The sequence below is a fragment of the Babylonia areolata genome, chromosome 13, assembly GCF_041734735.1.
Source record: "Babylonia areolata isolate BAREFJ2019XMU chromosome 13, ASM4173473v1, whole genome shotgun sequence".
NCBI classification, from domain to species: Eukaryota; Metazoa; Mollusca; class Gastropoda; order Neogastropoda; family Buccinidae; genus Babylonia; species Babylonia areolata.
Window position 1 is genome coordinate 15912404 of NC_134888.1, and position 21945 is coordinate 15934348.

Sequence of the window (21945 nt, forward strand, 5' to 3'; positions counted from 1 at the left end):
TTTTAATCAGTGCACTTCATTACTCATCCATGCTTGTGCATGAAGTTCCTTTCTGTGTACACATGCCTGCAAAAGATGAACAATGCAAAATGAAAAATCCTGTAACCAAAGTCAGCATGTGGACAGTTTCAGAAACAGGCACACCCCTGAAAATGGTGGGTGCTGCCTAAATTGTTCAGTAAAGATTGTCAGACACATTAAAAAGAGCAACACCTGTTTATAGAAATGAGTTCTTCTTCTTCTTCCTCGTTCGCCTCCCATTAGATGAGCAGCCCGGTGTCCTCGATGAAGGCTGCCATCCGTCGCAGCTCCTCAAGGGTGCCGTACAGCTTGGCTTCCACTGCTGTCAGTGTTGGCCAGTACTTCCTCCTGGATGCTGCATGCGTCGTACAGTCTTGAAGGAATAGAAATGAGTGTATGCTAAAGTTGCATCCACAAACACAGAAGAAACAATCTTGGTTTCTGATCAGGGAGGGCTCAGTGCACTCAGTCCTGTCTGGCAGTCGATGATGGGTTGTGGATGGAAAGGGCAGGCTTGGGTTCCTGGAGTTCAGAGTGTTGCAGTGTGTGTGTCAGTGTGGACTGCAGCCAGCACACAATCCTTGGCATACTGTGGCAGGATCAAGTCACAAACCTAGAGATCCTGGACAGGGCAGTGGCCACAAGCATAGAAGCCACCATCCTTAAAACCCAGCTCTGTTGGACAGGCCATGTCATCTGAATGGATGATTCCAGAATCCCCAAGCAGCTCCTCTGTGGAGAACTTTGCTTCTGGCGAATGAAAGCAAGGAAAGCTCCCGAAACACTTTAAGGGATGCATAAAGGCCAACATTCCGCATGCTGTTTAAAGACTGCGCAAAGGCCAACATTGCACATGTTGGAATTCCCCCCAAGGCAGTTAGAAGAGTGTGCACACCACAGGACTGGTTTGCAGGCTCTGATAAAGAGCAACCTCAAGACAGCTTTGAGAAGAGCTGCATAAGCAGCATCACCGAGGCCTGTGAGAGGAGGGAGACAGCAGCAGCAATGCCTAAAGAGCCTGGACATTTTCTTTCCCTTCACTGTGGACACCCTTGCATTGATACATGTTGGCCAGTTGTATGAGCTTATATCACAGATTGACATAAGTTTACAGTTGGGCCAACAGCAAAGTGAGAGTTGTATTATCAATGGTTTCTCCAATGCAGTGGGAAATCACTCACAGCTTAGTCTTTTGTGATGGACTATGACTCTCAAACTAGGAGACAAAATTGCACTGGCTCTTTGTGCTGCAGCCTTGAGGGCTAGTTGGCCTTTGGGAACCATCCCAACGCCGACTGTCCTAAAATCCTCTTGGCCAAGAGAGTGGGGCTGTAACTTGGGCAGGACGCTCTCCACTATAATCAAATTCTACTTCAGATGGTCGGGACAGCAGTTACCTCCTGTGCTGTTCTGATGGTCATAGTCAAAAACGACTATCACACATATGTAAATGTGTGCATATGGGTGTATGTGTGTTACTGTAACCATGGTCTGTGTGTGTGTTTGTGTGTGTGTGTATGCCTGCATGTGTGCACCTTCATTGCGCCTATAACAACACAATTACAGCAACTTTTTCGCTGATGTGATTCTCTGTTGTGTCACAGTTGGAGATGACGACGCTGTGGGGTTTGAGACTGGCCGTGCTGATTTTGCCACGACACCGGAACAAGATCAGCCACATACAGAAATCCTCTGTTCGCACAGGCATTGCTAATGCTCTAGGTATGGTGGAAAATACTCTGTTCGCTCAGGTATTGCTAATGCTATAGGTATGTTGTGTTTACATAGGCATTGCTGATGCTTTAAGTATGGAATTCCAGTCTTGTGTTTTCCTGAGTTGTACACAAATCTTCATGCATAGTATATCACACAAACAAAACATAAAATTTTATTTTTTTAAAATCAGTATTTGCTTGTATGTTTTCTTTCCAACTGACGTAAGGTAATGCTCATTTGTGCATGTTTCCATAACCCTATAAAACTGGTGATGACATGGGGTTTGTGTTTGGACCATGTTGATTAGACTGAACATTTACCAACTGTGGAATAACTTTACAAACCTCGACAAAGCCCCAGTAGTTTGATGTGACATGGAAATGTTTATAGAAGTGCCAATGTCCTGGAAGTAAAGAAGATAAGTGGCATACTGAAAGCTTCTGGGTTTATTTCTCTGCATCCCTTCTTTATCTGTGTACTTACCAGTGACATATAACCAGCATAAAGTGGAGTGATGGCCTAGCGGTAACGCGTCCGCCTAGGAAGTGAGGGAATCTGAGCGCTCTGGTTCAAATCACAGCTCAGCCGCCAATATTTTCTCCCCTTCCACTAGACCTTAAGTGGTGGTCTGGACGCTAGTCATTCGGGTGAGACGATAAATCAAGGTCCCATGTGCAGCATGCAATTAGCACATGTAAAAGAACTCATGGCAGCAAAAGGGTTGTTCTTGGCAAAATTCTGTAGAAAAATCCACTTCAATATGAAAAACAAATAAAACTGCACGCAGGAAAAAATACAAAAAATGGGTGGCGCTGTAGTGTAGCGACGCGCTCTCCCTGGGGAGAAATCTGTTGTGACAAAAAGAGAAATACAATACAATACAATACAATAAATGGCTTGCTTGCAGTCTTTACCAAGAGGAACAATACTTGTTTGTTGTTTTAACTCTCACTCTCCGTCTTTACCTCACATCTTCCATGTCAGCATAACGTTTGCCACCGTCACGTCACCGTCACCGATCCCTCAGATTCCGAATCCTTTGGGGCGCCTTTGAAGCTTTGTCAACCACCTTTCTCCAGTCCTCGCGTCTCTCGGCCGCTCACATAATCTGCATATAGTCTTTTGTCCTGTTTTTCATCGTATGGATTACCCATTTAATGAATCATGATGTTCGGGATGATTTTTTTATTTTTTTTTTTTGATTAATCCAGTGTGAGTTAAATGGTTTCATCCCAGTACAATGCAAGACAAAACTAAGAATTGTAGCAGTCCGTATCTGTCCTCCTGTATCTTTCATTCTTATAAACTGGAGTCCAGTTTATATCAGTATATATATATTTTCCCCCATGTTTTTAACAGAAAGGGGGTGATTAATTGAATGAGAGAATGATTGATTGATTCATCACTTGATTGATTAATATATTGATTGAAAAATAAGAAATCATCAGAATGTCAAGGCTGAAAGACATCAGGTCAAAGAAAAAGAATCTAATAAAAAGAAAAGCTAATTTGAGTGTCAAACAGAACATTTTTTTCCAGATAGAAACTGCTGTCATGAAAGAAAAAAAAAGAAGAGTATTTGTTAAACCCATTGATACTTGTAAACATACATTCATGCATACGCGCACATACACACACATGGAGACACACACATACACACGTATATATAATTGAATGATAACTTACTGTTTAATTACATTACAATTTTAAAAGTGCTGATAGTGGGGATTTTTTCATTGGAATTTTGTAGTTGTTTATCATGAGATGATTTGTTAAATGCTAACAATTGTTACAATCAAGATTCAAATATAACATGTGTTGTTGTGTTTTTTTAATTATTGACACATTGCTGACAGATGGTTTGATCAAGATTCCATTTAAACTCTAGTGTTGTTAGTGTGTCAAAAGAATGCAATGAGACATTTTGATCAACATTCCATTTCACCACTTCTTGTGTGTGCATGTGTACAAATGTTTTTGCATTAAGTTCGGTTAATATTTCAACTGTAGCAGTGCTTGTGTGTGAACAGAAACAATTTGTAAGTTATTAGAGATGATAAAGTACTCTGTATCTGTGTTGTTAAAGGAAACAAAGGTGCTGTGGCTATCTCCTTCCTGTTTCATGGCACGTCCCTGTGCTTCATCAACTCACATCTCACTTCTGGAGAAGAGCGCTTGGAAAGGTCAGTGTCTTTTCTGCTTCTCTGTGCTTTGGAGTTGTATGCTGTGTGTGTGTGTGTGTGTGTGTGTGTGTGTGTTGGGGAGGGGGTGGTAGTGGTGGAGAAATTGTGTGGAACACATTGCCAGAAGAGGACATAGAGCAGACAACAGAAAACCATGTATTGAAATAAACCACCCAACAAAACAGAAAATTAATTTATAAAAAAAAAAAACACACACACAAAAACCCACATCCTATCTAAAGCAAAGGTATAAAAGAGAAAGACATGGTGGAGATATGTACATGTATGAAAATGTACAGCATTGTATTCATAAATGCATAAAATGATTACCAACATTTTGCGAGGGATAGTGGATAAAGGGGATGACATGTACAAAAATGTATGACAGTCAGTCATGTCTGACTATGATCATCAGAACAGCAGAGGAGGCAGCTGCTGTCCCCACCTGTCTGGGCTAGAATTTGATGATAGTGGAGAGTAACACCATTTCTAAATCACTGCTTTCTGCCAGCGGCAAAAAATGTCAATGTCAGTTTCAGTAGCTCAAGGAGGCGTCACTGCGTTCGGACAAATCCATACATGCTACACCACATGTGCCAGGCAGATGCCTGACCAGCAGCGTAATCCAACACGCTTAGTCAGGCCTTGAGAAAGTTGCAGCGCCCAATAGGGGACAATGTGAACAAAACAACACTGGAATATTATTCTGTTTTGTTTCATTTATGTGGGGTATATATTCCCTTTTGTTTTTTTTAAATAGTATTGGGGACTATGATTTTATTCAATTTTTTTTTACATTTTTCCAAAAAAAAATGAGATGGTAGTGGAGTAGTCTGAATTGAGTTACAGTGCAGGGCACTGCCTCACACATCATGCTTAGCACAGCCAGCCATGGGCTATTCCAACCAGGCCAGGAGGCACAGGCATCCACTGAGGTGAGGCCTCCCACCTGCCAGTTTCTCCTGCCCTGTCACCCACCTGCCTGAGCCATTTCTAGTTCACCACCCCCCTGACTCAGTTACAGGGGCCACCTGCTAGGTGGTTGACGGCTTCTGTCTCAGACCTTCCCAGGGGAGAGAGAGAGGTAACTTGGTACCTGTTTGTGTCCCCTCATGTGAGCCTCACCACCACCTCTTGATCTTGGGGTTACGCTACATGGCATATATATGCTGGTTTTTCAGTTTATATATACTGTATGGTTCCAGGCTTTGTATTAGTACACTTTTATGGATTCTTTATGGGTTTTCATGTAAACGTTAATTGTTCTGGATATTTCTGTTTTGTCATGTCAAAGGGGTATTTGTTGCAAAGTTTGAAAGGGTTTGAAGAGGTTGCTCGCACTGAAAGCCTCTGAAAATGACAGGAAAAATTCCTCTGTGGGTCATGATGAAGAGTTTGCTCCCTTGACTTCACACAACACACTTTCTTCATCTATGAAGAGTTTTGTCCCTTCGGTGATCAGATGAAGAGTTTTGTCCCCTTGGTTATCACTGTGGAATGAAAAAGAGAAAAAAAAAAAATATATATATATATATATATATATATGTGTGTGTGTGTGTGTGTGTGCATTTTTTTTTCTTTTTTCTCTCATTGGTTTTTAACCTTTGTGAAGAAGGTTCTGTTCTTTTCAAATTGAATTTGTGCAATGCCTGTCAGAGTGCATACTCATTAGAAAATATAGCAATACTGGTAAACTTTATCTTATTTTTTTTGTTTTTAACCTAATCTTTTACTTGATTTTTGTTGTTGGGTTTGTTTGTTTGTTTTTGTTTTTTTGTTGTTGTTTTTTGTATGGGGGGCGGGGGAGGTGGTGGGGGATGTTTGTTGGGGTTTTTTTGTTTGTTACTTATTGAAGAAAATAAATATGTCTATTCTGAGAGTGGGGGGAGGGGAGGGGGGGGCAGGTCTTTGAATCAACATGAAGGAGATTTCTTTTCCTTCTGTAACTTTCCTTCTATCCTTATTGATACATGCATTCACACACACACACACACACACACACACACACACACACACACAAGCAAATGAACACAATCAAGTTGAAATACACAAGCAGGTACCCAGTTACCTCTCTCTCTCTCTCTCCTGGGAAGGTCTGAGGCAGAAGCCCTGTAACTTAGTCAGGGGGGTGGTGAACTAGAAATGGCTCAGGCAGGTGGGTGACTGGGCAAGAGAAACTGTCAGGTGGGAGGCCTCACCTCAGTGGATGCCTGTGCCTCCCTGGCCTGGTTGGAATAGCCCATGGCTAGCTGTGCTAAGCATGATGTGTGAGGCAGTGCCCTGCACTGTAACTCAATTCAGACTACTCCACTACCATCTCATTGTTTGGAAAAATGAATAAAAGGAAATAAAAACATAGTCCCCGAATATAACAATAATAATAATAAAAGAATAATATACCCCAAATAAATAAAATGAAATAAGGTAATATACCCCAAATAAATAAAATGAAATAAATAAAATGAAATGGAATAATATACCCCAAATAAATAAAATGAAATGGAATAATATACCCCAAATAAATAGAATGAAATAGGGTAATATACCCCAAATAAATAAAATGAAATAAATAAAATGAAATGGAATAATATACCCCAAATAAATAAAATGAAATGAAATAATATATCCCAAATAAATAGAATGAAATAGGGTAATATACCCCAAATAAATAAAATGAAATGGAATAATATACCCCAAATAAATAGAATGAAATAAAACAAAATAATATATTCCAGTGTTGCTTAGTTCACATTTTTTGGGCATTAATATGTTTTGCCACTGGCAGAAGGCAGTGATTTCTAAAATGGTGTTATTCTCCACTATCATCAAATTTTAGCCAAAATAGTCTGGGACACAGCTGCCTCCTCTGTTGTTCTGATGGTCATAGTCGGACACGACCGATTATCATATATGCATGACATCCTCTTTATCCACTGTTCCTTGCAAAATGTTTGTAAGCTTGATGTGTGAGGCAGTGCCCTGCATTGTAACTCAGTTCAAGACCAGACTACTCTACTACCATCTCATTTTTGGAGGAGAAAAAAGACATCATTATACCTCTGTGTGTGTGTGTGTGTGTGTTATGTTTCTAGCCTACAGATGGTGGGAAAGTAACAAATATTTTCTGAATACTTTCTTTTATTTATTTAGTTATTCTTTTCTTCTTTTCTTTTTTTTTTTAATTTGGTGTGCTTCTGTACATTTTGCTGTGCCAGTTTCCTGGATACACTGAAATGTTTGATTGTAGGAGCAAAGAATGAACAATTAGAATGTTACTGCTGTTGGGAGGAAAAGTAGCATGTATACTTTTTGTTTATCTGTATATTTATTTATTCATTTTTATTTGGCTTGTTTCTGTGCTGGCGCCATGCCAGTTTCCGGGACATGCTGAAAAGTTTGGGTGTGGGAACAAAGAATGAATAATTGTATTTTAGATTATTGCTGCTGTTGGGGGGGAAAGTAGCATATATTTGCTGTATACTTTTCTTTTATCAATCAATCAAGCAAGCAATCAATCACTTTTTTTTTCTTTTTTTTTTCCCTTGTACACAAGGTTATATTTTGACTTTTCACGACATAGTGTGATTCAACATTCACATTGCAAAACATTTGGCCCATCAGTGAACATCGAAAAAAATCATTAACTTGTTGAGATACGAGGGTTATTTTTCAATATGATAATACTTATAATAGTAATAATAAGATGAAGAACAATAACAAATAATAAAGAACAAGAAAAAAGAAAGTATTGACAGTGATACCAAATGTCACATCATGGCATGTATTCATGATGACATAGCTTCAAGGAGCACCAGAGTTTTTAGAAAGTGTTATTAAAGGATTGATATAATTATGTTATCAGTTACCTGTGGCAGCTTACTTCTTTTATAAAAATTAATGCACAAACATGTCAGATTTTGCAGTATATTCATTTCTGATATTGTTATAAATTCTACCAAACATGCATCATTCATATACTGTATTATGATGACAGTTTTCATTTTACTCAATGTTCTGTTAGCAACACAGAGTATGGTAGCCATTTTTTTAACAAAATCACAGTAATTTATTTCCATTGTGTGTACATGCTTTTCTAACTTGTATCTATACTTGAGGTTAAGCAGGAATGCTTTCAGAGTTGGTTTTATTTGATTGATTCTACCCTTATGTATAAAACATTTTGACCATAATAACATTAAATCAAAAGTATTATCCATTATATTTTTATCATCAGTTCCAAACAATGCCAATTCAAAGTTTAATGACAGTCGTTCACAGTTTTCACATTTCTCTCTCAATAACTTATTAAAGTCCTGCCAAAAGATTTGCAAAACTGAACAAAACCATAAATAATGTTGGACTGTGTCTTTTTCAATATAACAAAAATTACATTTGTCATCGTGAAGTACACCCATGTTTTTTAGGACAATATTTGATACTAAAATTCCATGACATATTCTAAGCTGAAACCATTTCATCTCTGTTTATTTGAATCTATTTATCTTTTTCAATGTTTTCTTCCAATCAATCTGAGTACCTATTTTCCCACGTCATAAAAGCTTTCATATAAAAAAATTTCGCATTTCTCCAAGATTATATCGTAATAAATCCGTGTTCCCTTTTTTTACCCCACAAATGGTTTCTAACGCCTTACTATTTTTATTGTTGTGATGACTCTCTGATACTATATTTCTTTTTCTGGCGTATTCTTTGATTGATTGAATGCAGCTAAGGTAATCTAGGTAATTCATTCTTATTCCCCACTTCTTAAAAAAAATCTTCCTGCCTTAAAAACTGGCAGCCCTGGGTCAAAGGCTTTCTCAAAGTCTATGGAGACTAAAAGACCAGGCAGATTTCTTTTTTCTAGGTAGTGTATCATGTCGTACAATGTTCCTATATTGTCGCCTATGTACCATCCTGCTATAAACCCTGTCTGGTCCTCGTGAATAAGTTCTGGTAATACTGTTTTCATCCGGTTTGCAATACAGGTTGACCCAATTTTATAAGTGACATTAAGGAGAGAAACTGGTTGCCAGTTTGTTAAGTATTCCCTAGGTTTATCTTCCTTTGGTAAACATATTACAAGTCCATCTTTTTGTGTGATAGACATTTCCCCTTTAGTAAAGCCCTCATTTAGTGATCGAATTACAAAATCTCCTAGCTGTCTCCAAAATAACTTAAAAAAGTTCCTGGGCTTTTGTCATTTTGCATGTTTTTTAATGCTTGTGAAGCTTCTTCTTTACTTATCAGTCCTCTAGTTCGTCAGATTCATCTCTATTCAGTGTTGGTACTTTTGTGTAAAGATCGATATCTATCATTCTACAATTTCTTCTTTTTTTTTTATAAAGTTCCTCATAAAACGTCTTTGTTTCTTCTAACATTTCTTCTTTATCCGATAATACTCTACCATCTTCTGTCACCAGTTTCAACATCTGTTTGCTTACAAAGTGTCTTTTCTCCAAAGAACAAAAATATTTATCTATTTTTTCCCCTTGAGATGCCCATCTTGCCTTAGACCCTAAAATTATTCCTTCCATTTTTTTTTTCCTAAATTCAGCTAGATGTAATTTTTTCTCATTCAACAGTATTAGAATTAGATCATCTTCATTTAAGGGTGACTTTCTCTCTAAATTTTGTGTTTCGTTTTCTAATTTTTGTTCATGCTGTTTTGATTCCCTTGTCCTATGTATGCTATATGTAATTGACTTTGCTGTGATTTCCATAAGAAGCATATCTAAAAACAGTTGGTCTGATATCATGAACTGAATATTGTCATTAGGTATCTGGTTCAGGTTATCTCTTGCATATGGAAATACTGCATATTGACCTTTTATTCCAATCACTTTATTGTCTGAACTAGAGTACAGAAATTGGCCTTCAGGCTTGTCATAAAGAAATTAAACACTTATTTTAAGAGATAGTAACTTTTAAAAGTGAAGACATTCATTCCATCATTAATTCAAAACACATGAACTATCTGTTTATTTATATGTTCATTATAATTTGCCTTGCTGTTGTCCAGGCGCCATGCTAATTTCCGGGACATACTGAAAAGTTTGAGTGTGGGGCCAAAGAACTTGGAACCTTACGATGTCACCCACAAGTTTCATCACGTCTTCTTCTTCGGAGATCTCAACTACAGGGTGGAGGAATCCATTCAGGTGGGCTGGGATGGCTTGTTTGGTTGTTTGCTGGAAATCTGTTTGCGTACCATAATTTTCAGCCTATAAGATGCCTCTTTTTTACTCAAATCTGACCCCTGCGTCTTATCAGCTGTACACACCCTATCTGTGTCTGACAACTAAATTCTGACCACCACGTGGGGCCACCTTGTCAACACAACAAACTCAATAATGACAACATTGTTGTTCACAGTAAATGTTCGTGATCACGCTGAACAGCAACACTTGGTCAATCTTGGGGGGGGGGGGAGGGGGGGGAAGAAAGAAAGCAGCAGTTAACAGAGCAGATACAGGCAGTAACAGAGCCCAGTCAACACATGAAAACAAGTCGGATTCCAGTTTTCTGAAGGTGATGTCACTACTCGGAAAACAACAGTCACTGTTAGCAGAGACAAAATGGAGGAGTTTCACTTTACAATAGATGCGGCTTATCGGATGTGTGTGCCTTCTATGAGTTCAAAACAACCTTTTTGGGTGATCCTTATGCATTGCAGTGCCTTGTTGACCGAAAATGACAGTAGTTGTTTTCTGGGTTTGTTTTTTTTCCCCCCCTTTCAACATTTACAAATAAATGAAAAATAAACATTACAAAAAATATATACAGAAATATCACTAAATGATAACATTTGTTTGTTGTTTGTTTTCAAATTTCCTTCAAAATTGAAAGATATTAAAGAAATGAATTAACTGTATTCTGTCACTTTCTCATTGTGACTGTGCGTGGTCAGTAACAGCAAGTGACCACTGTGTGTGTTTGTGTTTGTGCGTGTGTGTGTTTGTGTGTGAGTGTTTGTTTGTATGTGTGTGCAAACATGCATGTGTGTCTGTGTGCGCGCATGTATGTGTGAATGCGCATATATGTTAGCGTGCGTGTGCGTGTGTGTGTGTGTGTGTGTTATTGTGTGTGTGTGTGTGTGCGCGGGTGTGTGTGTGTGATTGTGTGTGTGTGTGTGTGCGCGGGTGTGTGTGTGTTTGTGATTGTGTGTGTGTGTGTGTGTGTGTGTGTGTGCATGCGCATGTGTGTGTGTGTGCATGGCACGTGTGTGTGTGTGCATGGCACGTGTGTGTGTGTGTGTGTGTGTGTGTGTGTGCAGAACGTGCTGATGAAGACAGAGATGAGAGACCTGAGGTACCTGTTGGACAGAGATCAGCTGCGTAAAGCCCAGTCCGACAAGAAAGCCTTCTTCGGATTCAGTGAGTCACAGCCCTTGTAGCCTTAGCCTTCCTTGCTGTCATCATCCTTTGTAGACATAGGGGACTGTGGGAGACGTGTTTCTTATTTTTTGCTTCAGTTGCATGCAAATCATGGAGCACCTTTTTTTTATTTTTTTTTATTTATTTATTTTTTTTTGTGTGTGTGTGTTTGTGTCAACATGCTTTCTTCATCAATGAGTGTGTGGTTTTTCACATAATTTTGCAGATTACATGTCTATTTGACTCCAAAGGATGGACATTTTGCTGATCTCTTTTATACATTACTTCTTCTTTTTCTGCGTTCGTGGGCTGCAACTCCCACTTTTACGTGTATGACCGTTTTATCCCACCATGTAGGCAACCATACTCCGCTTTCGGGAGTGTGCATGCTGGGTATGTTCTTGTTTCCATAACCCACCAAACGCTGTCATGGATTACAGGATCTTTAACGTGCGTATTTGATTTTCTGCTTGCATATACACTCGAAGGGGGTTCAGGCACTAGCAGGTCTGCATATATGTTGACCTGGGAGATTGGAAAAATCTCCACCCTTTACGCACCAGACGCCGTCACCAAGATTCAAACCCGGGACCCTCAGATTGAAAGTCCAACGCTTTAACCACTCAGCTATTACGCCCGTCTTTTATACATTACATATTGTATATATATCATATAGATGATAAGGTACATACAGCCATGGTTAACAAACTGAAAAGTGAAATAATATTATAAGAAGTATACAGCCATAGTAAAGAAACTGAAAAGTGAAATAAACAAAAGCATATCAGTGTTACATCTGACTGTGGGGAACTGATCCATGCTCCTTCAAATACTTTCCCTGTTCTGTACATGGCTGATGCTGTGTACCACTCACCCCCTTTGTACAGGAGCAATCTGTTCTATTCTTCTACAAATACTTTTGCTGCTCTATGGTACAAGAATTGGAATACAGGACCCTTCAGGTTAAAATTCCAGTGCTGTAGGTACTCTGTCATTGCACCCATCTCATTGTATGCACTCAGATTCTTCTTCTTCTTCTTCTTCTTCTTCTTCTGCGTTCGTGGGCTTCAACTCCCACGTTCACTCGTATATACGCGAGTGGGCTTTTTACGTGTATGACCGTTTTTACCCCGCCATGTAGGCAGCCATACTCCGCTTTCGGGGGTGTGCATGCTGGGTATGTTCTTGTTTCCATAACCCACCGAACGCTGACATGGATTACAGGATCTTTAACGTGTGTATTTGATCTTATGCTTGCGTATACACACGAAGGGGGTTCAGGCACTGGCTGGTCTGCACATATATTGACCCACCAAGCGCCGTCACCATGATTCGAACCTGGGACCCTCAGATCGAAAGTCCAACGCTTTAACCATTCGGTTATGGCGCCCGTCACTCAGATTGAATATTGAGGGGAAATGAAACAGCTTTGATATACATTCATATTTGTCTTTGTATTATTTTTCTTTTACATTCATGTCTGTCTTCATATTATTTTTCCTCCTCTATATTCATAGGCCCCAGTTCTCATGTTTTCTCACTTTTGTCTTCATGTTTTTCTTCATCTTCCTTTGTGATTATAGGGTTGATTTTGTGTGTTTGCATGTTGTTGTTTTTTTGGAAGAGAGCTTTATTTATGACAGTATCAGTATCAGTAGCTCAAGGAGGCGTTACTGTGTTCGGTCAAATCCATATACACTACACCACATCTGCCAAGCAGATGCCTGACCAGCAGCATAACCTGACGAGCTTAGTCAGGCCTTGAGAAAAATAAATTAATTATAAAAAAGAAGATAATAATAAAAAAATAATAAATGATTAAATAAAACGAAATAAAACAAAATAATAAAATAAAATAAAATTTTAAAAATAATAATTTTTTTTTTTAGAATAAATAAATAGATAAAAATTATAATAATAACAGTAAATGAAAATAGAATAAAAAGACAATAATGATGATAAATAAGCAAATGATTGTAAAACATGCAGACACACATTCACACATACACACAAACACATGCGTAACAGATATGCAACAAACACTCAGTTTCACAGATATGGAAGCACAAACAAATACACATAAACATACATATTTATGACAGTTCTTGCATCGTTATGTGTGTTGGTCTTTTGTTTAAAATTTGTTCATTTGTGTGAGTCTGGACAATCTGTGAGTTTGTGAGTTTGAATATGGTCATATTTGTGTGCATTAGTGTGTGTTGTGTGTGTGTGTGTGTCAGGCATACTGTCTACCTGTGAAGAATCTTCTCAACAAAGACCTATTTTCAGGACTTTTTCAAGGGAGCTGTAGAAAGGGGCTGTTATACTCACATTTCAAGTCGAGCTTCGTAACTGACTTACCAGTGAGACTGAAGAAAGCGTTTGTGTAGCCACTGAACTGTGTTGTGCAGATCGATAAGTCTGAAGAAAGCGTTTGTGTAGCCACTGAACTGTGTTGTGCAGATCGATAAGTCTGAAGAAAGCGTTTGTGTAGCCACTGAACTGTGTTGTGCAGATCGATAAGTCTGAAGAAAGCGTTTGTGTAGCCACTGAACTGTGTTGTGCAGATGAAGGTGAAATCCAGTTCATGCCGACATATCGTCTGGAGAGGCAGACACCAGGCTACAAATATGACTGGCGTAAAGTGAAGAAAACTGGGGTGAGTTTATAGTGTGTTTGTGTGTGCGTGTGCGTGTATTTGTGTGTGTGTGTGTGTGTTCATTCTTTAGTTTAGTGTCTTTTCACCATCAGTGATATTAGACGTGTGTGTGTGTGTGTTCACTATTTCCTTTGTAGCTTGCCATAGATGTGTTTGTCAGTTTGTGGCTAAAGAGCTGACGCATGAATAAGATCAGCTGTCTTATTCCCATTAACCCCTCGACTGGTGAAATTTGATCAGATGAAACCGGCGTGGCATGGACTTGAATTGCAAGAACTACTTCTTGTGTGCCTGAGAGTGTGTACCTGAGAGTGGTGTGATTGCTGAACAAAAATGGTGCTGTCTAAAGAGGAAAGAGTCCAAGAATGGCAGCCAACACCTTGACCTGTAACATCGATGATATAACAGTTAGGCAACAGTTCTTCGCTTATGAGCATACTCGTCAGTGGTAGTTGAGGGGTTAACCTTTTATATATATATATATATATATATATATTGTTTTTATATATTCTGGCATGTGTTTCTCTATGTGGGTGGGAGGTGGTTATGGAGGGGAGAGGAAGGAGGGGTGGGAACAAAATGTAAAGTGCTGTGAGCAATATTTACCTGTGTATTTGAATTATTATTGTTATTATTATTATTATCATTCAGCACACACACAGTTATTTCCATTGAATTGGGTTGACTGTCATACCTGTCTTGTTCCCATCAAGTCTAATTGTAATGTTTGCTAATGTGTCACAGGAGAGGATTAACGTGCCGTCCTGGTGTGATCGGATTCTCTGGCACTCCTTCCCAGGAACTTTCATTGAGAATTCGGCGTATGGTGAGTTGGCTTGTCTTCTCTTTGAAAATATTGTTTCGTTATCATGTTTCGGCACTGCTGTTTCAGGTATTTTTCTTGTTACATTATGTTTTTTGGGGGGCACATCTGTTTCTTTAAGATGTTGCTTTTACTTGTTTTTTTTGCTACTTCTGTTCATGGTTTTTTCTTACTTGTTACATTATTATTTTTTGCTACTTCTGTTCATGGTTTTTTCTTACTTGTTACATTATTATTTTTTGCTACTTCTGTTCATGGTTTTTTCTTACTTGTTACATTATCATTTTTTGGTACTTCTGTTCATGGTTTTTTCTTACTTGTTACATTATCATTTTTTGGTACTTCTGTTCATGGTTTTTTCTTACTTGTTACATTATTATTTTTTGGCACTTCTACTTATGATTTTTTTCTTATGTGTTACATTATTATTTTTTGGCACTTCTGTATAAGATTTTGTTCTTATTGTTACATTATTAGTTACATTATTATTTTGTAGTTACATTATTATTTTTTGGCTCTTCTGTTAAAGATTATATTCTTACTTGTTACATTATTATTTTTGGCACTTCTGTGTCAGAGATAGTGCTTACTTATCTACTTTTTACCTTATCGTTTTCCTGATGTTTCTGTGCATGGTGTTTTGTGTGTGTTTTGTTTTTGCTTTGCTCATATTTGGTGGCACAAATATTATGGTATGCAATGAGATGTACTTTGCTTGTTGATATTGTAAACAGTTGTTACATGGTAGTTGTTACGTGAAATGATTTAGTATTTATCATGAATTTTTTTTATGTATGGATATATTTGTGGCTTTTCTTTTATTTGTTTATCTATCTTTGATCGTTGATGCATATCACAAGGTGTGTTATTGAAACAAATTTTCCTCCTGCCAGAATACAAGAGTTTTATAGATAAATCTATAGATTGATAGAGATATGCAAGCTTGTATGCTGACACTTGCAAGCCATAATGCACACGCACGCGCACACACACACATACACACACACACACACACACATGCACACAAGACATTTTAGAGACACCCAGTTTTGCAAGATTACCATTTTAAACAAAGTTACAATGACAGAAATGATTATGATAATATTTGCCAGCAACACACAAGCAGTGACACTGAAAATACAATCACCCCCCCCCCCCCCCCCCCCCCCCCCCCCCCCCCGCCCCCCCCCCCACCCCCCAAAAAAAACCCAACCAACCCTGTGATAGTGACAAAGATGAGGATGTGTGAACCAGGCTCGGTGGACAACCTACTGAACAGTGACCACAGGCCCGTGTTCGCTTCCTTCGTGCTGGGAGTGACCTCGCAGTTTGTGCAGAACCGAGCGTCTCTCCAGGACACGGCCACCGTCAGCATCATGTTCAAGACCGTGGAGGCTCAGGTTTGGCTTCAGACACACAGTGTGTGTGTGTGTCTGTGTATGTGTCTGCGTGTGTGTCTGTGTGTGTCTGTGTATGTGTCTGCGTGTGTGTCTGTATGTGTGTGTGTCTGTGTGTGTGTCTGTATGTGTCTGTGTGTGTGTCTCTGTGTGTGTCTCTGTGTGTGTGTGTCTGTGTAGGTGTCTGTGTAGGTGTGTGTGTGTGTCTGTGTGTGTGTGTCTGTGTATGTCTATGTGTGTTTGTGTGTGTGTGTGTGTGTGTCTGTGTGTGTGTGTCTATGTGTGTGTGTATGTGTCTGTGTGTGTGTGTGTCCATGTATGTGTGTGTGTGTGTGTGTCTGTATGTTTGTGTGTGTGTCTGTATGTGTGTGTGTGTCTGTGTATGTGTGTGTGTGTGTCTGTGTGTGTCTATGTGCGTGTGTCTGCGTGTGTGTATGTCTGTGTGTGTGTGTGTCTGTGTATGTGTGTGTGTTTCTGTGTGTGTGTGTGTGTGTGTGTGTGTGTCTATGTGTGTGTGTGTGTCTGTATATGTGTCTCTGTGTGTGTCTGTGTATGTGCCTGTGTGTCTGTTTGTGTGTGTGTGTGTGTGTGTATGTATGTGTGTGTGTGTCTGTGCATGTGTGTGTTTGTGTATGTGTCTCTGTGTGTATGTGTCTCTGTGTGTGTGTGTGTGTGTGTGTGTTTCTGTGTGTGTGTGTGTGTGTGTGTGTGTGTGTGTCCTTGTATGTGTGTGTCTGTGTATGTGTATGTGTCTGTGTGTGTATCTGTGTATGTGTGTGTGTGTGTCTATGTGTGTGTGTCTGTGTGTGTGTGTCTTTGTATGTGTCTATGTGTGTCTGTGTGTGTGTGTGTGTCTGTGAGTGTGTGTGTGTGTCTGTGTATGTGTCTGTCTGTGTGTCTGAATAGGAAGTTGGGTGTGGGGGGGAGTGTGGAGGGGGATTGGTGGGTCGGAAGGTGTGTGTGTGTGTTGTGTGTGTGTGTATATGTTTGTGTGTGTGTTTGTGTTTAAGGCTGGGTGGGAAGATGTGTGTATGTGTGTTAATGGGTGGGTGGACAGGTGTGTGTGTGTTTGTGTGTGTGTGTGTGTGTGTGTGGATGGGTGGGAAGATGTGTGTATGTGTGTTAATGGGTGGGTGGACAGGTGTGTGTGTGTGTGTGTGTGGATGGGTGGGAGGGTGGGAAGATGTGTTTGTGGATTGGTGGGTGGGCAGGTGTGTGTGTTTATTCACATGTGTGTGTGAGTTTGTGCAGGAAGATGCGTGTGTTTGTTTGTAGATGGGTGGACTGGTGGACAGGTGTGCATTTGTATTTGCTTGTGTGTATGAGGCTGGGTGGGAGGCTGTGTGTGTGTGTATGTGTGGACTGTTGGGCAGGGGTGCATGTGTATGTCTGCATGTGTTTGTTTAAGTGTATGAGACTGGCTGGAAATATGTGTGTGAATGTGTGGTGGCAGGTGTATGTGTATGTGTGTACATGTGTATTTTTTTATGTCTGTGAGTACACCCACATATTTTTTTGTCTGTGAATATGTATGTGTGTAGTGTGTGTGTGTGTGTGTGTGTGGTTGTGTGTGTGAATGGTTGTGTGTGTGTGTGTGTGTGTGTGTGTTCATTTGTTCTTTCTGTTTTGCTTGACAGATTCAGACATCATTCAAACAGTGCTACATCCTTGAGTTCAGCTCACCCTGTCTTCCTGGTATGTCTGTCTGTCTGTTTGTTTGTTTGTTGTTGTTTGTTTGTTTGATAATAATACATTTGGTGTCATTTTAATCGGATAGATTTTAAAAATATTATATACATTTGAATGGATAGATGAACGAATGAATGTCTGTATTATGTGTTTGCTTTAACATGTGAAAGTTGTGTGTGTATGAATGTCTGTTTGTACTAGTCTTTTCCATTTGAAACTGTTTGTTTATGTGTGTATGGATGTGTGTATCAATACTAAGCATGAACGTGTACATGTTCCCTTCATTAACCCTTTAACTGCTGCTGACTAGTGTGCTTGGCAGTGAAGGGCTGTCACATAACTAACATCAGACATAGTTTACAGGTCAGGGTGTCAGTCATCATTCTTTATCTGCATTTCTTTGTCTTGGGATTGCATTACTTAGCAAAATCAACTGCGCTATTGATTAGCGCACAAAAAGAAGTAACTGCACTTCAAACTCAAGCCACACTTCTTCTTCGTTCGTGGGCTGCAACTCCCATGTTCACTCGTATGTACATGAGTAGGCTTTTACGTGTATGACCGTTTTTACCCCGCCATATAGGCAGCCATACTCCAGTTTTGAGGATGTGCATGTTGGGTATGTTCTTGTTTCCATAACCCACCGAACGCTGACATGGATTACAGGATTTTTAACGTGCGTATTTGATCTTCTGCTTGCGTATACACACAAAGGGGGTTCAGGCACTAGCAGGCCTGCACATATGTTGACCTGGGAGATCGGAAAAATCTCCACCCTTTACCCACCAGGCGCCTTCATTGAGATTCGAACCCGGGTCCCTCAGGTTCAAAGTCCAACGCTTTACCCACTCGGCTGTTGCACCCGTCTCCAGCCGCACTGGTGTCATTTCATCAAGGTTCAGCAGCCAAATGGTTAAATTCAGAGTGTTCTTGAGTTTGCATGTTTTGCAGTTTGGTTGGTGCTGAAGTTCTGTTAATGCTATGTTGTGGTTTTTAAAGTTGAGCTGACTTAGAGAACAACAGGAAGAAGGGGTATGTGTGTTTGTGTTTTCATTGCTGAGGTGAGATTAGACAGAGGAAGGGTATATGTGTTCCTGTGTTTATAAGATGCCATCAGAGAACAGTTGAGAAGGGGTATGGGTGTTTGTGTTATCAGTTGAGCTAAGTCAGAGAACAACAGTGAGAATGGGTATGAGTGTTTTTATTATCGTTGTTGAGTTCAGATTAGACAGCGGAGTATGTGTGTTCCTGTGTTTGTGTGATGCCGTTAGTGTCGAGATACAGCATGGAAGAAATAAAATAGGAAGCAAAATGTGTGCACGTCTGTGTGAGTGGTGATGTTTTTATTGTTGTTATGAGATGAGATTGGAAATAGAACATTTTTTGTGTTTTTTTTATGGCATTTTTGACTCACTTGTGTAAGCAAAGTGAGTCTATGTTTTAACCCGGTGTTCGGTTGTCTGTGTGTGTGTCTGTGTGTCCGTGGTAAACTTTAACATTGACATTTTCTCTGCAAATACTTTGTCAGTTGACACCAAATTAGGCATAAAAATAGGAAAAAATTCAGTTCTTTCCAGTCATCTTGTTTAAAAACAATATTGCACCTCTGGGATGGGCACAAAAAAATAAAAAATGAAGCCTAACTATATGCAAACTGCATTTACTGTTATATTTATATTTTTTGTATTCTGTAAACTTGGCACTTTGATCTGATATTCTGACCCAACAACAAGAGTAGTCATTATTATCATTTTTTGTTCAAGCAGGAACTTCTTTTGCTAAGCATGGAAGTTTTATTTATCTTGCAAACATTTTGGTGCAGATAGTAAAAAAGGAAAATTACTCTGTATTTAATGCTAGGGGACTTAATTTATCGCAAGTGAGTCTTGAAGGCCTTGCCTCTCTTGTTTTTTTTGTTTTGAGATGAGACTGGATGCTTAAAAGGTGAGAAGTAGTGTGTTTGTGTGCTCATGGGTTTTGGTTGTGTGTTTCACAGACATTTTAAGAAGAAGGCACGTGTGGGGTCCATGTTTTTTTGAGACTGGGTAGAGAACACACAAGAGGTGTACATGTGTTTGCATAATTTGTATTTGTATTTCTTTTTATCACAACAGATTCCTCTGTGTGAAATTCGGGCTGCTCTCCCCAGGGAGAGCGCGTCGCTATACTACAGCGCCACCCATTTTTAAAAATTTTTTCCTGCATGCAGTTTTATTTGTTTTTCCTATCGATGTGGATTTTTCTACAGAATTTTGCCAGGAACAACCCTTTTGTTGCCGTGGGTTCTTTTACGTGCGCTAAGTGCATGCTGCACACGGGACCTCGGTTTATCATCTCATCCGAATGACTAGCGTCCAGACCACCACTCACGGTCTAGTGGAGGGGGAGAAAATATCGGCGGCTGAACCGTGATTCGAACCAGCGCACTTAGATTCTCTCGCTTCCTAGGCGGACGCGTTACCTCTAGGCCATCATTGTTGTTTTGAGGTGGCTGTGTTCAGTGGGGAAAATGACCATGTGTGTATTTTGTGTGATGGTACCACGATTTCTTCAAGGGGAGACTGGACAGAGAACCACAGGTGAGAAACGATGCAAGTGTGTTTGCGTGAATGTATTGTCACAGTTGTTTGTTTATAAAGGCGAGGCAGGAGTAGCAAACAGGTGAGGAAGGTGTGCCTACCTGTGTACCTGTGTTTCAGACATCACCTACTGTGAGCCCAACAAGGTGTTTGGGGACTGGCAGAAACCTGGCATGTGCAGCAATCCTCTCTGGGACTTTGATGAACTACCTCAGGTCTGCTGGACCTCCCCCTCTCAGCTCTCTCTCTTTTTAATTTTTGTTGGTGCTGCTGCTGCTGCTGCTGCTGTTTTGAATATTTAAGTAAAATTATTTTCGTAAGTTTGTATCCAAAAATTAAATCAATAAACATTTCAACAAAATCTTATTTATGCTTTTATCCACAACTTTATTGAACAAACATTTCAACAAAATTTGTTTTTATATATATATATGTTGTTGTTGTTGTTTTTTAATCAATTGAACCAACAAACATTTAAACCAAATTTTATTCATATATTTATCCCAAAGAGATTAATTCAACAAACATTTAAACAAAAAAATTATTCATATATTTTACCAAACATTTGATTGAACCAACAAACATTTTAAACAAAATGTTATTCGTACATTTAACCAAAAATGTAATTAAACAAGGAATTCTATTCATATATATTTATCCAAAACTTTTACTGCACTAACTAACATTTAAACGGAATTTTCATTCATATATTTAATCCAGAATTTTATCAAACAAACAAACAGTAGTGGAACAAGGCAGTAACAGAATCATGAGTCACCTTCACAAACTTGAACATACACATTTCTTTTACAGAGATGCGTTGCGATGCTTCAGAGAGATGCTGTATTGTTTTGCACTTGGAGGAAGATGTACTGTTTTACAGTACTACAGAGATGCACTGTGTCACTTTTTTTTCTTTCTTTTTTTTGTGCCTGCCTATGTGTGCGTGTGTGTTAGGGTCGCTGTTAGATACACATGTATGTTAAAATGTATGTATGCAGTGTGTGTGTGTGCGTGCACGCACGCGCGCGCGTGTGTGTGGGTGTGTGTTTGTGTGTGGTCACATTTTGGTGTGTGTATGTAACATAGATATAATGTTTTATGTTAACAAAAGCGTTTTTGTAAAGCACCTAGAGCAGATTTCTGGATAGTGTGCTATATAAGTATCCATTATTATTATTATTATTAAGGTAGACAAAGATACAAAGGCAACAACAACAAAAAACCAAGAAAGAAAAACCAAGCAACAACAACCCCCCCCCCCCAACCCCCCCGGCCCTCCACCCCACCCCACCCCACACACACACACCCCTAAAAAGTAGTATCATAATTCCTTTGTCTTATTCTTACCATATGAATTGCTAAATTCACTTACAGCTGCAGGGTAAGTGCTATATAAAACGCACATTATAATAGTAGTAGTAGTAGTAGTATTTATTGAGACAGTGGGATGAATGATGATGATGCTGCGTTACAGTTACGTACATTGTTTGGAGACAAAG

At 39.3% G+C, this 21945-nt stretch overlaps 1 protein-coding gene across 1 annotated transcript in view; it reads left to right on the forward strand.

The window, feature by feature from the left end:
• Nucleotides 1-21945, forward strand: part of LOC143289091 (phosphatidylinositol 3,4,5-trisphosphate 5-phosphatase 2-like) — a 65656-nt gene that overhangs the window by 27960 nt on the left and 15751 nt on the right. Inside the window, exons 14-22 of the mRNA XM_076597939.1 lie at nt 1626-1743; nt 3824-3920; nt 9943-10081; nt 11197-11296; nt 13864-13955; nt 14700-14781; nt 16033-16178; nt 17813-17870; nt 20564-20658. Of these exons, the coding sequence (XP_076454054.1) occupies nt 1626-1743; nt 3824-3920; nt 9943-10081; nt 11197-11296; nt 13864-13955; nt 14700-14781; nt 16033-16178; nt 17813-17870; nt 20564-20658 (927 nt within the window). The remainder of the gene's footprint in view (nt 1-1625; nt 1744-3823; nt 3921-9942; nt 10082-11196; nt 11297-13863; nt 13956-14699; nt 14782-16032; nt 16179-17812; nt 17871-20563; nt 20659-21945) is intronic.